General features: G+C 43.0%; 1 protein-coding gene across 3 annotated transcripts in view; it reads left to right on the top strand.

Moving 5' to 3' along the window:
• The window catches only part of TOGARAM1 (TOG array regulator of axonemal microtubules 1), a 45,562-nt gene that overhangs the window by 7,855 nt on the left and 24,845 nt on the right, over positions 1–12,862 (top strand). For all 3 annotated transcript variants that reach the window (XM_074821214.1, XM_074821213.1, XM_074821215.1), the window contains exons 2-5: positions 6,168–6,324; positions 7,674–7,808; positions 9,786–10,082; positions 12,133–12,398. In XM_074821214.1, coding sequence (XP_074677315.1) covers positions 6,168–6,324; positions 7,674–7,808; positions 9,786–10,082; positions 12,133–12,398 — 855 coding nt within the window. The remainder of the gene's footprint in view (positions 1–6,167; positions 6,325–7,673; positions 7,809–9,785; positions 10,083–12,132; positions 12,399–12,862) is intronic.

The following is a 12,862-nucleotide window of genomic DNA, read 5'->3' as shown; positions in this document are numbered from 1 at the left end:
GAAAGGTCATTAAATAAAGCATTTATGCCAGCCTTTACTGAATCCGTGGGTCTTATTTCTGACAATTTGGTTAAAGTGCATAATTTCATCCTTCAGTGAAACTGAAGGGTTCTGGCTTAATACCTGTTTGTAGTACCTCAACTTACCAGTTTGCTTCCTGAAAGCCAAACCTGCATTTATCAGCTAAAGCATAATTGTCTGTGCTTCTGTGCTTCTCGTTCTTGGCAGCTGCACACATCTGCCAGAGCTACGGGACAGACTCTGCCTTTGACTCACCCTCTTCTAAAGCTGAGTTTGAGTAGCCTGACCTCCTCCTCCTTACAGGGGACAGAGGTAGCTGCTGTCACCACACAGCTTGCATCAGTAGGCTGAAGCTTCTCTGGTTTCTAGCTAAATTAATAAAATGGTAACTTTATTCTTAACTACCTTCAGTCTTACACTGAAGCATATGTTTACAGGAGCCTTATAACAGCATCAGAGGAACTTTGCTAGAAATAGGAGATACTTGACAGTGCAGGATGGTAACAACAGGTATAACCCCATGAATATTTTCCTTTGTACCTCAGTAAGGTCCCGTTTGTTTCTAATCCCGAGCTGGCAGAGCCAGGCTTGTGCTGTTCAATTTGTTATCTGTAAATCCCGTGGATAAAGTTCTCTGGAGTCGCTGAAGTGAGTGGTCTCTTTCTGGGGATACTGATGCACTACGTCTGCTCCCGCTCCTTGGGATTAGCCTTGGACAGGGTAAACAATTCCAATCTGAACCAGGTCATATCCTATCCTGAAATAAATGTTCATGTTGTTTTCTTTAGGACTTGACATGCTCTACTGATCTTTTGGGTGCTGACGTTAAGTAATTGAAATTAGCCTGCTGTGACCAAACGTTGCATTCTCCAGGGGTTTCCCAGCTTGTGCCGTTTGTGAGAGGTCACACAAATGAGTTTAAGAACACTTTGCTAGCAATCCCATGTTCCATTTGTAACTCTCATCTTCTGTAATTCCAATTGAAAGAAGCTATCAGAACAAAAGCACTGTGTACTTTGGGGTACTAAAAGCACATTTTGAAAATCTAAATGCTGCTTTTTCTGCAGCCTCTACTAGCTCCGCTGCCCTGCTGAAACGTGAAGAACAAGCAAACTGGCTGCCACAAAATCAGCTAACAGTGTGCTGGGAGTTCCTCACCAAGCTTTTGGCAGCTAAGCCTGCCCGTGTTTACCTGGAGAATGGAGTGTGCCCTATGTAAAACATAACATGCCTAGCAGCTGGCTGAACATGAGCCAGCAGTGTGCCCAGGTGGCCAAGAAGGCCAATGGCATCCTGGCTTGTATCAGCAGTAGCATGGCCAGCAGGGACAGGGAAGGGATCTTACCCCTGTACTCGGCACTGGTGAGGCCGCACCTCGATGACTGGGTTCATATTTAGGCCCCTCAGTACAAAAAGGCCATTGAATGACTCGAGCGTGTCCAGAGAAGGGCAACGGAGCTGGTGCAGGGTCTGGAGCACAGGTCTGATGGGGAGCGGCTGAGGGAACTGGGGGGGTTTAGTCTGGAGAAGAGGAGGCTGAGGGGAGACCTCATGGCCCTCTACAACTCCCTGAAAGGAGGGTGCAGAGAGGGGGGATGAGTCTCTTGAGCCAAGTAATAAGCGATAGGACAAGAGGGAATGGCCTCAAGTTGCGCCAGGGAAGGTTTAGACTGGCTCTTAGGAAGGATTTCTTTGCAGAAGGGGTTGTTGGGCGTTGGAATGGGCTGCCCAGGGAGGTGGTGGAGTCCCCATCCCTGGAGGTGTTCAAGAGTCGGGTTGACCCAGCACTGAGGGATCTGGTGTAGTTGGGAACTGTCAGTGCTAGGTTAACGGTTGGACTAGATGATCTTCAAGGTCCTTTCCAACCTAGATGGTTCTGTGAAATTCTGTGAAATTATTGCAGGATAAGTGTTACCATTTTTCCCCTGTGAAACCTATCGCTGTGGGTCCCTGTACCTGCTGTTGAAAGCAGGGCCCTTTGGGGGAGAAGCAAGAGCATTTGTACATTTTACTCAACTTTTAGGCCATGTTACAAAGTGCATGAACTAGGCACAGTTTCACATAACTGCATTGTTCGGCAATATGTGTGGAATTCTGCTCCGTTTACATATTGATCTGATAACCAGAGAACTTAATAGCTGGACTTTATGAAGACCTTGGTGAGTGTTCAAATGATCTGTGAAATCAGTTTTATGAAACAAATACTCTGTTTTCCCCAGTGATAAGGAGGATTAAAGGGACACGGAGGTCGACCTGTCTGTGATAAAGCTCTCCTTTCATTGTGAGTTGAGGTGACAGTCTCTGGGACGTGAGCCATGGTTTTTCTGGAGGCTGGGAGAGTGTTTTGGGGAGATACCATTATATATTTGTGCTGCTGACCTCTTCCCTGGGAGCATGTTGCTGATGGCTGCTGGGTATTTGATGAGGAGGATCTTTTGTCCCACCCAGTGCCGCTGCTGAGCTGGGAAGGGGGTGTAAGAACGGAGCATCCCTCAGTGATGGGTCACGCACAAGGGCTGTGCTTTGGCAATCAAGTTAATCTTTCTTTTGGTGGATGGATTCAAATATTTTCTGACATTGGTGATACTAGTGCAATTGAAACAAGCCTGAAACCTTTTGAGAAATCCCTTTTCCAGGATCTGTCATCTACTCCTGTGAAAAATCTGGCAGCTTTAGGTTTGCATTTATTTCCCACTGCCCTGCGTGCCTATGTTTACCCAATTTACAATCCCTGTAATTATAATTTGCATACAAGAAAGCAGACAGTTTTTATTCCTGTAGCTGGGATTGGAACAACTGAGCAGAGTTGTACAATTACATCACTGTGGTGTAATTTGCTCCTTCCGCATATGTTGCTTCATCTGTACGGAAAAATGGGGTGTGAGTTGTACAAGTAACATTTATTTACGGACTGAAAGATGCGTCAATTGAAAATGATGTTTTCTAGCCAGCTGATTGCAGAAGCAGGAATGCCGAGTTCTCGTCTCCTCTTTTATCCTGACTTGTAATAACCTGGAACAAACCAGTTTGCCCATTTGGCTGCTGTTCTTTTTTCTCATTTGTAAAGTAAAACCGGTGTCCCTCAGGGTACCCGGGTGATGAAAAGTCAGCGGAGCACTGAGTGTTATCAGTGCCGCTGCTGTGATTTAAGTCATTGTTCTTACTCTGTATCCAGCAATCGGAACTCGGTTCTTATCTTTGTAAAGCTTCATATTTCCTGCTCTGGTCTTACTAAATCATTTCATGGCTGCTGGATTCCTTCTGCCATCTTCCATTAAAAATGGAATTCAGACTGATCCATTCTGTATCGAGGCTCGGTAAGTTTTCCCTCACAGTCGAATGCTTTAAGGAGTTGTTTGCAAATATTTTAAATGAGAGTCTAATCCCTGAAGGCCAATTAAAAAGTCTGGTCCTGTATTCACGCTGGCTTTCAGGGAGGAAGATCTTATATAAAGTTTCAAGCTTTTCAGCATTTCGGTGGGGTTGCTTAAAATGCTTCAGACTCGAGACTTTGCCTTGTTACATGGATGACTTTAATCAGATCTGCTGATCTTGGTGCCCATGAAATAACAGTAAATTGGAACGTGCATTTTTGTAAGTGAAGACAAAATTTTTGCCATTTTTTTTAACCGCAAAACCCCTGCCAGGAACAGGGAAGCTGTTTCATTCAAGAGCCTGTGTCCACGTGGCTGTGTGCCTTGGCGCGCGGAGCAGGGGTGAGCGGCCGTCCCTTTGGGGGCTGCTTGGGTTTTTAAAGCACTAAATGGAAATACAGGCAAATTGCTGCTTCACTTACTTATTTACTGCTAACAGGTACCATGTGTGAGTTATTTTTTTCATTTTTAAGGGGGGACAGTCTTAGAGGGAGGAGAATTAGAAATACATAATTTAAAAGTTTAATTGTGAAGTTTAATTTTTGAAGAGGAATCTCATGGGTTAGGGTATGGAGATTTGGTTTCTCTTGGCTTCTGTGTGTATCTTGCTGATGTGTTGTGAATCTTCTTGGAAGGGACCTGAAGGTTTTGTTGAAATTATTAACTTTTTTGTCTATATTTCATAGTCATAAACAAGTCTATTTTTAAGATACTATGTGACAAATAAATGTTATAATGATTTAAAAACAATTAGTGGATGCCACAGTCATGCTACCCATCTCACAGCTGCGCCGCTTCAAGTTTTAAGTTGTCTGTGCTTTATTTTGTGATGCTTTTGTGAAACCCCGTTACAATATCAAATTAAACCCCCCCAAGATACTGAATCAGAGCGTTTAGCGACTGTTTATTTGAGCCAGTCATTTAACTTCCAAGACACAGTTATCTGTTAAATGGCCACGAGATTTCTCCTGGCTCAGGGAGCGGTTCCGCAGGCTCTGCTGTCCCGGGCGCTTGCGTTGGGTGGGCCAGGCTGTGCCCTGGGGAGATTGTTGACTTACAGACTAGTGGAGAACTGCAGATTCATATTGCAAGAGTTTTTGTGAAGTTCCCCGTTGGAGAATTCATCTTTATGGTGAACTGAGATTTTCAGTGAAGTTAAAAAATGCGTATTTTTATAAATGAACGTACTGTGTATGTGTTAGACTGCAAATTCTCCGTTCACACAACCCCTGTATTGAGTAAGGGAGGTTTTTAGGCTTAACATGATGCTGTTCTTTCCAATACTGAATAAATATTTCCATCTCTGTTCAGACTTCTCTTCTGACCTCTGTGTGGAGCCTTGTCTATGAAAGGGGAGAGCAGAGTTAATACAGCCTAGAAATGATTTAAATTACTGATTTTACTCATTAAATCAGAAAACAAGAAACCTTTCTTTAAAACATGAAGTTTTCTTTGCTAAGTGTTTATATTATTCAGATTTTTCCTTTACCTATAACCAGTTCTCATTACGAGGTGCTGATATTGCCAGGTCCAGCTTTTAGACTAAATCTGACACATGCTTTTTTCACACCTCAGGCAGCTCCTGTCTGTTTAAATGCTTACATAGCTTCATGTACATCATTCAAAACATGTTTAATTTGTAAAATTGACAACTAGTGCATTTCTCTACCAGTTTGTTTTGTTGGGGTTTTTTTCCCCTCTGTGTGAATAGTGTCAACCTGTATTAGAGTAAGACCTGGAAAGCAGCTAAAATGCTTTCTAATGCTTGAAGTACTTAAAGTATTGGGTAGTTGGGAAATGAAAACTTTCGTCAAAATGTTTTGTATTTAAAAATCAACTGCCTTTTATTAACAGCAGAAGTCTTGGCGATTTGTATTGATGACCCATGGTGCTCAGTGCTAAATTTTAATGTTTTAAAAAAAATTCTCACTTTTTTTTTTTGTGAACGATCTGAATTTTTGAATTGCTGACCTGGTCACGCTTCAACAAACTTAACGCTTGGTTTCACGACAGTGAAAGGTTTAATCTCTTATAATCTTTTAATAAAGGGTTCGGTGAGACTCTTTAATGTTGGAATACAGGATTAGTTTTCTTTAAAGCTCAGGCAGTGCTTTGAGTTTAGGCTGGGGGTGGCTGCAGGAGGACGAGGATGACGGCCCCGGGTCAGTGCCAGGGCCTGGGGACAGCTCTCCCTGCTCGGGGCTTGGGAGTCACCCCTGTGGCCACGCACCTGGGGCACTGGGCAAGAAGGCAGCTGGAGCCCAGGCGGTGTCTGCCCGTGGGTGCTCCTTTCGGCGCCTTTTTGGGCCCCATCCCCCAGCACCGCGGTGCTGGGCCACGCGTACCCCGGGCAGCTCCCACTTGGCGCAGGGACGGCCTGACCCGGGAGCTTCTGCTCTGACCCATTCTTGACATCTGCTTTTTGTTTTGTAGACCCTTTTCTGCTTTTTGCTCTCTTTGTTCATTTATCTGTGGGTATATGCATGATGAATCCCATTTGCTTCTGTGGGTGAAAGATATGGCTCATGCACTCGCTCTCTTGCTTTTCATTGTCCGAGTGATAGGGAAGAAACCCCTTTATTTTCCATCAATTCTGTCATCTTAAATGTGTTGACAGTGGTTTGTGTGGCTTTATTGTAAAGAGAGACAGGTCTGGGCTGTGGTGGGGTCTAGCTGTCAAAGTTACGCAGGTAATTGTGCTGTTTGCACAGAAAAGGGTTGCACATTCTTTTCACACACATGAATGTTTCTTTATTTTCCTTTTTCCTACAGTTCTCTACATCCAATGATTTTCTTCATTCTCCAAGGTTAAGGCCCTCTCAAGGAGTACCAGTCAGTGATGAGTTATTTTTTAGTAGAAAAAGAGCTTCAAGGAATTTATTTCAGAATAGTGTAGATTTTCTCTCTGAGCATTCTTCTGTTTGTGCTGGTAAGTATTAACACAGAAAAGTGTTTGATCTGCCATTTACAAAACAGATTTAGAAGAACCTGCGCTTAAATTTGTAGCTTCATGGGCATGATTTATCATTTGTTGATGATTTGATTTGTTTTGTTATTTATTTTCATTTACTGCGAAGCATTAAGTACTGGGCACAGGGCTGTGCCTCCAGCTGAAGCACGTGTCAGCGGTCCCCTCCCTGCTCCTGGAGAAGTGTACGCCACCTCAGAGCCTCGACTGCTGTCTTCCAGTCCTGCCCTACACACTCTGATTTTCACTGGTTTAGATAGAACTAACAGAGTTTCTAGATCAGCTTGTTTTTTCAGACAGCAAGACCAAAAAGAAATAGTGTGGTTGTGTGAGCACGTGTATTGAGCAAAAGGACTCAGGATATCCCTGAAATATAGAGCTTTCTGGTGCTTTTGCAGGGTTAGGAAAAGGAAGTACCACGTAGATCAGCAACAGCCAACATTCTTTCACGCTGTAAAACACAATATGAATTGCAGATAAAGCAGTAAGTTAAAAGGAGACACAGAATTTTACTGTCTTTTAGCAGGAATACTGTCAAAAGTTAGCTGGTAGTGGGGGCAGGGTTGGGAAGGTCATAACTAGGTGTGGCAGGCTGTTCGGGAGAGCAGATCGGTGCAGATCTATTCCAGGTGTGCATATTTTCTCTTTTTACTTTGTATAAGCAGCTAGAGTAGAAAGCTCCCTGAAGAGTGAGCTCTAAAGATTTTTTTAAAGGGTGAAAAATGTCATGTTTTTGAAAACCAGGTCTGTAAAAGATTATAGGTATAGCGCTCCACTTAATTTACACTAGCAACGTAGACTCAGTGATTTGTATTTTTGTGGCCAAAAGGCATGTGAAAAGGCTGGGCAAGACCAGGCCTGATTAATTCCCTTCACTTGGCAGTAGGTTATATTCTGGCTTTTTCTGAGGAGCGCTGGCGCGTGCGGCATGCCAAGTTCACTCACTGTGCCGCCGTGAGTGACATCGCTCTAAAGAAACTCACTGTGTTTTGGGGTTTTAAGGTGTTGCCTTCCCTTTATTGTCATCTATTCAAAGAGGGGATTGTGCTGGGTTTTTCTTTTGCCCCCCCTTACAGTTCTCAGTTGGAAAAGTGCCCCGGCAGAACGGCCAGTCATTTCCCAGTTTGTGCCTATGAACAGCATTATGAGGTTGCTTAGAAACTCTTGAATTAAATACTTTGAAAGTAGTTATATTTTACACTGAAATTTAAACAGAGAGTCTTAATTCACTATGAAATATTACTGTGTATTTTTTGTTGAATACCATATGTTAAGTATTTATCTAGTTATTTGTGTTTTTCTTTTGAAAGGTGCTATGGGCTCTCATCAGCCGCAAATTTCAGGGAAATGTGGAACACTTGGATACACGCAGACACGTGGGAAGAGTGGTAGTGTGGACTCTGATTTACAATTTTTAGGATTAAATAACTGTCAGCAAGACAAAGGTATATGGACTCTAACTGTATCATATGTCAGTGCATGTTACTTTGAAAATGTCTCTTTATTTCTATGCTGTCTTGAGAAATAAAAGCTATTACTAAAGCGTTGTTCAGTCCCTATTCAGACGTGTCGGTGCCTCCCTCCTGTCTCAGCTCTTCAGTTGTGGTGGTTAATGTGCGACCCACACCTTTGGTATCTGACTGCGTCAGGTGCTGTGTAAAAAGCGGTGCGGTAACACAATCTGAACTTCTTTTTGAAAAATTGTTTTTTAGAATCGGTGTAGGTCAGATCAGCCTTACAGCAAGGCTCAGGCCTGAGCCTTGCCCTCTGAGACTGGTTCAAAGCCCCTTTTGGTGCTGTCTGAGGTGTCTCGGCAGGAGCGTGTGCAGGGGGAGGCACAGGCTGCTCCTTCCCTCCGCGCTCACCGGCCCGTTGGGAGGGACCTGGGTGTGCCCCGGAGACGTTGGTGCAGGTAGAGCTTTTAATTCTCATAGTGTTGCTTTAATTTGTGGTGGTCTCTGTACGGCTTTTAGGAGACAGGTAGCCAGGGAGCTGCTGTGTCAGCTGCTTTTGCTGCTGCACTTAGTCCTAGAGCTGGAGCCTGAGGTAAATCAGGACACACAGAAACTTGTCGCTCATCAGTGGTAATAATAATAAAAATTCCAGGTGTATGCTTAGTAGACGACTGAACTCACTGTCTGGAGGAACAGGTGGTAACGATGGCACGTCTGTGGGCTAAGCTGCTTTGAGTGGTCCAGGTGTGTTGGACAAGGGATAGAGCTGACAGCCTTCTCGCAAGATATGTAAAAACTTTGCTTACTTCTGGCCACTTACGGGCTCTAGATGCTGTGTTTTTCTCATGCCTGTGGGAAGAAAGGAGAAGTTTCCTCTTTGTTTTTTGCCTCTCTAACTACAAAGTCAATGTTCTCTTAGCCTCGGTCTTCAGAAGGCTGTCAGGTACTTTGCCCACGCTTGCTGATTTATTTCCCTGCCAAATATTTCCCTGCCAATTCTTGTGCCAGATATTATTGTTCCTCGAGCCTTTCTCCAGTAGTACAACCCACACCTGACTTAGCTGTCTCAGTTTTGCTGCCCCGCGATACCCGGGGAGTGCCGGGATGCTGCAGCCTTGGAAAGCAGCAGGAGCAGAAGAGAGACCTTGGAGCCATGATTTGTAAAGGGATTTTTTGTGCTATAAGTAAAGGCACAATGAATGGTTTTCTGTGGAGTGACGCAGAGGATTAATGGGTTCTCTGTGCCTGACTCAGACTGTTGCTTGTCCTCGCTCCGGGCTGTGCTTTCCCGTTCTCCTGGTTGTGCCGGTGGAATTGTCCGGGGGCTGTTCTCTCAGCAGGATTGCTGAGGTGGCCCAGCGCACAACCATCCTTCCAGAGCCTCCAGGAACTTTGTTAAAACTTCTCCTCCTCTTCACTGGTACGGTTAAAAGCTTGAGTGCGTGCAGGGAACACGCATCTGCTTTTCCTGGGAAACAATTAAAACAGTCTAGTTCCAAACCTACACTTATCTGTCCATTTTTGACCTACTGGTTTCCGGGAAAAATTAACTTTTGGGTTTTTTTTGTTTTTTTAAAAGGAAATAGAACATTTGTGCTTTATTTGTACTTTCGTATCACGGAGTTTTGAGAGTGTTTGCAAATTTTCTGCTGTGCAGGCTTGGGATACGGAGCAGCAAGCAGCAGAGTCATGTTCAATGTACTTGTATCATTCGTTTTTTTAAATCTAGTTCTTCAAAACATGAGTGCAAAGTAGCTTAGACTTAAACTCATTTGATCAAAATTGATGCTTTGAGGGACAATGCAATTTGCAAAATGAAATTAGCTGGTTTGTCTGTCTGCTTGGGTGAAATGTTGACCTTCAGTTTTTGACTGTCTGGATGGTGTATTATTTCATTGTAAATTATTGTTATAAGAGCTGTCAAAGAGGCTAATTACCACAAATACTATTCTCTTTTTCTCTGCTCAGTTTCTGCCAGCCTAAATTTTTCCAGCAAGACCCAGAGAAGTTTTTGCAATCAAGCAGAGCATGTCATGTCCTTCCAAGGTCCTAACGCAAGCCAGGGCACCTTCATCCTGCCGTCTTACCCTCTGTTGTCACCCAGGAACAGCCCAAAGCACGTCTCCTCTCCAGCTGACTCTCCAAAGAAATCGCAAGATAACACCATGAACTTCTCAAACTCCTGGCCGCTTAAAAGCTTTGAAGGACTGCCTAAGCCTGGTTCACAGAAGCAGCTTCTTGGCCAGAAGTCAGGAGACAATACAGGTAGGAATGTCGTTGGTACAATGAAACCAGATTTCAGGTTTGCATTTTGAGTGGCTCGAGCAGGGGTCAGGAAACCTGCGGTGGCGGGTGAGCAGGGAATTATGCAACACTCCAGCTGCAGTTAGAAACGTGAGGGGTTTGGGGCTTCACTGGGCTGCTCACATCACTGGAGGCTTCTTTTAAAAAGTTAAGTCTTTGTATTTTGGTATTTGAAATATTGGCATGTTTTGGTCCTTTTGTCTTTAAAATATGTGAGATAAAGCAGAATATGCAGCAGCTCTGCTTTTCTTGTCAGTAACATATCAGTGAAAAGTCTGCCTTCAAACTGAAGTAAAACCAAACCCCAAAGTCTAGCACTTTTAAAGAAAGCCAATACAGAAATAACTGCTACTTTTAATAATCTAATTAATACATGTGCAAGAAAATATTTTTCATTGCATTTTGGCTTTTTGCCTCTTTATTTGCCTTTGGATACTGGTGTATTGAATTTCCCAGGCTCAGAATAGCCCTTTAAAACCTGGTGACACACAGCTGCGTCTCTAACGAGTGGAATCGGTGCTGATTTCATCCCAATGTACAGACACCTGACAGCAGAGACTGCAGTTCATAGTTGGGTTTCCTCTGGCTTTGAAGACCTCATGCACACTTTGGTTAACCTGAGATAGTTTTGAGTTTATTTGATTACACTTGCTTAAACAATTTAGCTGTTTTATTTCAAATACTTCCTAAAGACAATCTTATTTTAGGTTAAAAATAGCTTTAGTATCTGTTTAGCTTAAACTGATTCCTGATGACTCACGAGGCACACCTTCTGTAAGCAAAGTAACAGTTTCCATGTGAAATTTTGCACTGATTTAAAGAAATCTGTTTTAAATTTCATCTTCTTCAAGACCCATACTTTTGTACATATGTAGAAAATTTCTAAATTAATTCTTTGGAAGTCACCTGTCCCTGGAATCTTGTAGATGCGTGTTCATCACTTGCTGATTTTCTGTATATTGTCTATATGCATTTCATTTTTTACCTGTTTCTTTGAAGTTACTTTATTGCTGTTACAGCAGCTTACAGGAGAGCTTGTTAGGGCACTAGCCTTTTTTTCTTAATTGAGGAAGTTGATTACTTTTTAAAGGTACTAAGTAGATCTTGGTTTGCACACGCATGAAACACTATATTTTTTTAAAAGGAGGAGACACTAAAAGTAGAAGGAATTGGTAACTGCACTTGAAATGCAGGGAGATGGGAAAGGTCGAGTCAGGTTATAGAAAATACCATTCAAAGAGGCAAGTCTGGTAATGATCCTAATGATTCTGTAAAATTAAATGTCAAAAAATGTGCATAAGTAAGTATTCAGGAATGAGGGTTTGGTGCATTTGGAAAATTGATGTTGGAGAAGGAATATTGAAAATTTTTCAAATTATGAATGGTATAAAAATAAACTTAGATAGGGAATCAGTGTCTACTGGTTCATTTGAGAAACTTACTTTCCTCTGTGTGCGTGTGTATATTTATATACATGTATGTTTATACACATGTGTGTATATTTATACACATGAATAGGTGCGTACATGTGTACATGAAGGAACTCAGGAAGGGGTTCGGTGACACCAGGTCCTAAATAAAAGTACTTTTTTAATGCTCATTGTGGATCCAGCTACTGCAGGCTGCTGAAGATGCCAAAAGCAAGAATTTATTGATAAAGGAAGTGGACGTGTGTACCAGGACAGTGGGTCAGCTCAGGTCAAACCTCTGACCAAGGAAGTTCCTAATGCCTAAATGGATACTCTTGGGCCTTTGTCTGACTCACGATAGCTATTTTTATGTTCTTACTGGTTCTATTCAAATTATTTAAACAAAATGTCCTTGAATTTATAATAATCCTTGTATTTATAACAGTAAATAAAATTGCATGTGTAAGTATGTTTTTTAACACCCACCTCATTGTAAAAGGAGCTTTCTGGTGTGAGGTAAAAATGAGATGTGAAGTTTATTCTGGTGAGTGCTGTGTTCCTGCCACCCCTCCAGAGCTGACCTCTGCTCCTGTCTTCTTCAGGGGACAATTTGCAGGAGAAACATTCTCCTCTGCAGCTGAAACCCACCCTGGTGAGACACCCGGCCTCCCGCAGGGGCCTGAATGGCACCAGACCCGTCCCCCCCATACCCCGCCTCGCCAGCCCGCTGCCCGATAAGATTGAATTAAATGTGACGAGGTGGAGAAACGAAGAGAGTGAGGAGCTGTGGCTGAATGAAGTGGACAGGAAGCTTGCAGCTGATCTGTCAGAGCTAAATGTTGATGGCGAGGAAGTGGACCCAGAAGAGGTTGGTTTATATATGACAAAACACGCTTTCAGCAGCTGATGCAATGTAAGCTTTTTATTTCTAAACAAGAGCCAGAAAATAATGTTTCTGACTTATATTTTGTGGCGCTGTCATCAGTGCAGCAGGCTTTCGGTGAGATTCCACTGGGCGTCTGATAGAAGTGAAGCAATAAATGCTGATTTTGGAGCACGATCCTCAAGTCTGTTCCAGACACCTTAATTCCCCTTGTTTTTCTCAGAGCCAAAGTTGTAATGTTTTTGGTTATTGTAGTACCAAGGCAGAACTGTGGGCCTTCATACAGCTTCTGTTCTCATTATCTTCACTTCATTTTAAATTTCATGCCAGATTTAAGTAATAACCCTCTCTTTAGTTATAGCAAAGGTCCTGAAATAACGAGTAACTTCCTTGATGACGTTTTACCTGTCTCAGCCCGGGAGTTTCCTCAGCCCCTGCCTTTGCTGGAG

This window comes from Strix aluco, chromosome 4, assembly GCF_031877795.1.
Source record: "Strix aluco isolate bStrAlu1 chromosome 4, bStrAlu1.hap1, whole genome shotgun sequence".
Lineage (NCBI taxonomy): Eukaryota > Metazoa > Chordata > Aves > Strigiformes > Strigidae > Strix > Strix aluco.
This window is presented reverse-complemented; position numbering and strand designations above follow the sequence as displayed.